Source organism: Nicotiana sylvestris, chromosome 10 (assembly GCF_000393655.2).
Source record: "Nicotiana sylvestris chromosome 10, ASM39365v2, whole genome shotgun sequence".
In the NCBI taxonomy this organism is placed as follows: domain Eukaryota; kingdom Viridiplantae; phylum Streptophyta; class Magnoliopsida; order Solanales; family Solanaceae; genus Nicotiana; species Nicotiana sylvestris.
Genome location: NC_091066.1, coordinates 56,339,705 through 56,341,695, shown reverse-complemented (window position 1 = coordinate 56,341,695; position 1,991 = coordinate 56,339,705). Strand labels below are relative to the sequence as shown.

Sequence of the window (1,991 nt, the reverse complement as noted above, 5' to 3'; positions counted from 1 at the left end):
CTCAAAACAATCAAGGCAACTGGAATTCTAACAACTAAGGTAATTGGAATGGTAGAAACAATCAAAGGAATTGTCATAACAATAACAATCAAGGAAATTGGAGTGGCAACAATCAAGGTAATTGGGTGGGGGGGAGGTAACAATCAAGGCGGATGGAACAATAATCAAGGCAATCAAGGGTCGAGTTTTCAAAGACCCTCGATGTATCAACAACCGAGCAACCCGCCTCCTTATCCTTCCCATGGCCCAAGCTCTTCCAACAATGAAATAAGGAGAATTGAGAATATGTTCAAGTAAATGATGGAAAAGAATGCCGATTTGGATGCCCAACATGCCTCATACGACACATCGATTCACAACTTGGAAGTCCAAATGGGGAAAATCTCTCAAGCTCTAAATTCTCATCCTAAGGGGGCACTACCAAGTGACACGGTGGTGAATCCAAAGGGTGGGAACAACACAGGTCATGCCATGGCCATTACTACAAGAAGTGGAAAAGGTGGAATGCACCCACCTCAAGTCAAAGGAAACTTATGGATGATGAGCAAGTATTATAAGAGGAAGAGACCATAAACAATGTGGTGCAAGCAAATGATGAAGTGTGGATTGATATTGATGAAATGTGGAAGAGATTCAAGAGGAAGTGAACCCATCAAGGGATCATGTTATTGACATACCGGAGCCGATAGTGCAAAAAGCTAAGGCACCATTACATAAGCCTCCTCCACCATATCCTCAAAGGCTTGCCAAGAAAAATGGCGAGAATCAATTCAAAAAGTTTATTAACATGATAAAGAGTCTCTTAATCAATGTGCCATTAGTTGAAGCTTTGGAACAGATGTCCGATTATGCAAAGTTTATGAAGGATTTGGTGACAAATAAGCGGTTTATGAATTTTGAAACTATCAAAGTCACTCATCAAGTGAGTGTAATTGTGCATTCAATGGCTCCTAAATTGGAAGATCCCGATGGTTTCACAATCCCTTGTACCATTGGAAGTGCCAAGTTTGCTAAAGCTCTTAGTGATCTTGGGGCAAGTATCAATTTGATGCCCTATTAGATTTTCAAGACTCTGGGAATAGGGCAACCAAGACCTACATCTATGAGATTACAAATGGACGATCGGACCATGAAGAGACCGTTGGGAGTAATTGAAGATGTATTGATTCATGTTGATAAATTCATTCTTCCAGCGGATTTTGTCATTCTTGATTGTGAAGTGGATTGTGAGGTGCTGATTGTTCTTCGAAGACCTTTCCTTGCTATTGTAAAGGCTCTTGGTGATGTGAAAGCCAGAGGACTTACTTTTGGGTGGGTTATGAAAAAGTGGTATTCCACGTGTGCAAATCTATGCGGCAACCAAATAGCAATGAAATGTGTTCTTTCATGGACTTGGTGACCGATGTGATTGTTGATGATACAATTGCCACGATCAATGCAGGAGATATATTTGTGGTCGTATTGCTCATCTTTGATGATGATGAGATGGATGGATTCATGGAATGTGTGAATTCTTTGCAAGGAATGGGGTCGTACAATTATGCACCCCGGAAACTATCTTTGGATCTAGTAAATAGGACAATTTCTCCTATAAAGCTTTCAATTGAAGAGCTTCCCACCTTGGAGTCGAAGAAATTGCCTCCACATCTTCGGTATGAATTTCATAGTCTTTGTTCTACTTTATCGGTTATTCATTCCTCTTGATGACTAACGTGTAGATAGATTCTACATTAGCGTTTCAACAAAAGAGGAAGAAGGCTATTGGGTGGACATTGGCGGATATTAAGGGGATAAGCCTGCATTTTGCATGCATAAGATCAATTTGGAGGAAGGCGCCAAACTATCTATTGAACATCAGTGGAGATTAAATGAAGCCATGCAAGAGATTGTCAAAAAGAAAATTATCAAGTGGTTAGATGCTAGGTTGTCTACCCTATTTCTGATAGTTCGTGGACTTCTTCAGTTCAACGTGTCCCAAAGAAGGGGAGCAT

General features: G+C 40.5%; 1 protein-coding gene across 1 annotated transcript; it reads left to right on the top strand.

The window, feature by feature from the left end:
- Window positions 1-300: 300 nt before the first annotated feature.
- Window positions 301-1,060, top strand: LOC138879365 (uncharacterized). Its single transcript, XM_070158975.1, has 2 exons — window positions 301-499; window positions 630-1,060. Exons 1-2 carry the CDS (start codon window positions 301-303, stop codon window positions 1,058-1,060), a joined length of 630 nt encoding a protein of 209 aa, XP_070015076.1.
- Window positions 1,061-1,991: the final 931 nt, after the last annotated feature.

Bases quoted from the DNA above. Each gene is read 5' to 3' on its own strand.
- LOC138879365 (XM_070158975.1), top strand. From the start codon at position 301: ATGGAAAAGAATGCCGATTTGGATGCCCAACATGCCTCATACGACACA. The intron at 500-629 runs GTGGAATGCACC...GAAATGTGGAAG, and splicing joins TACTACAAGAAGTGGAAAAG to AGATTCAAGAGGAAGTGAAC.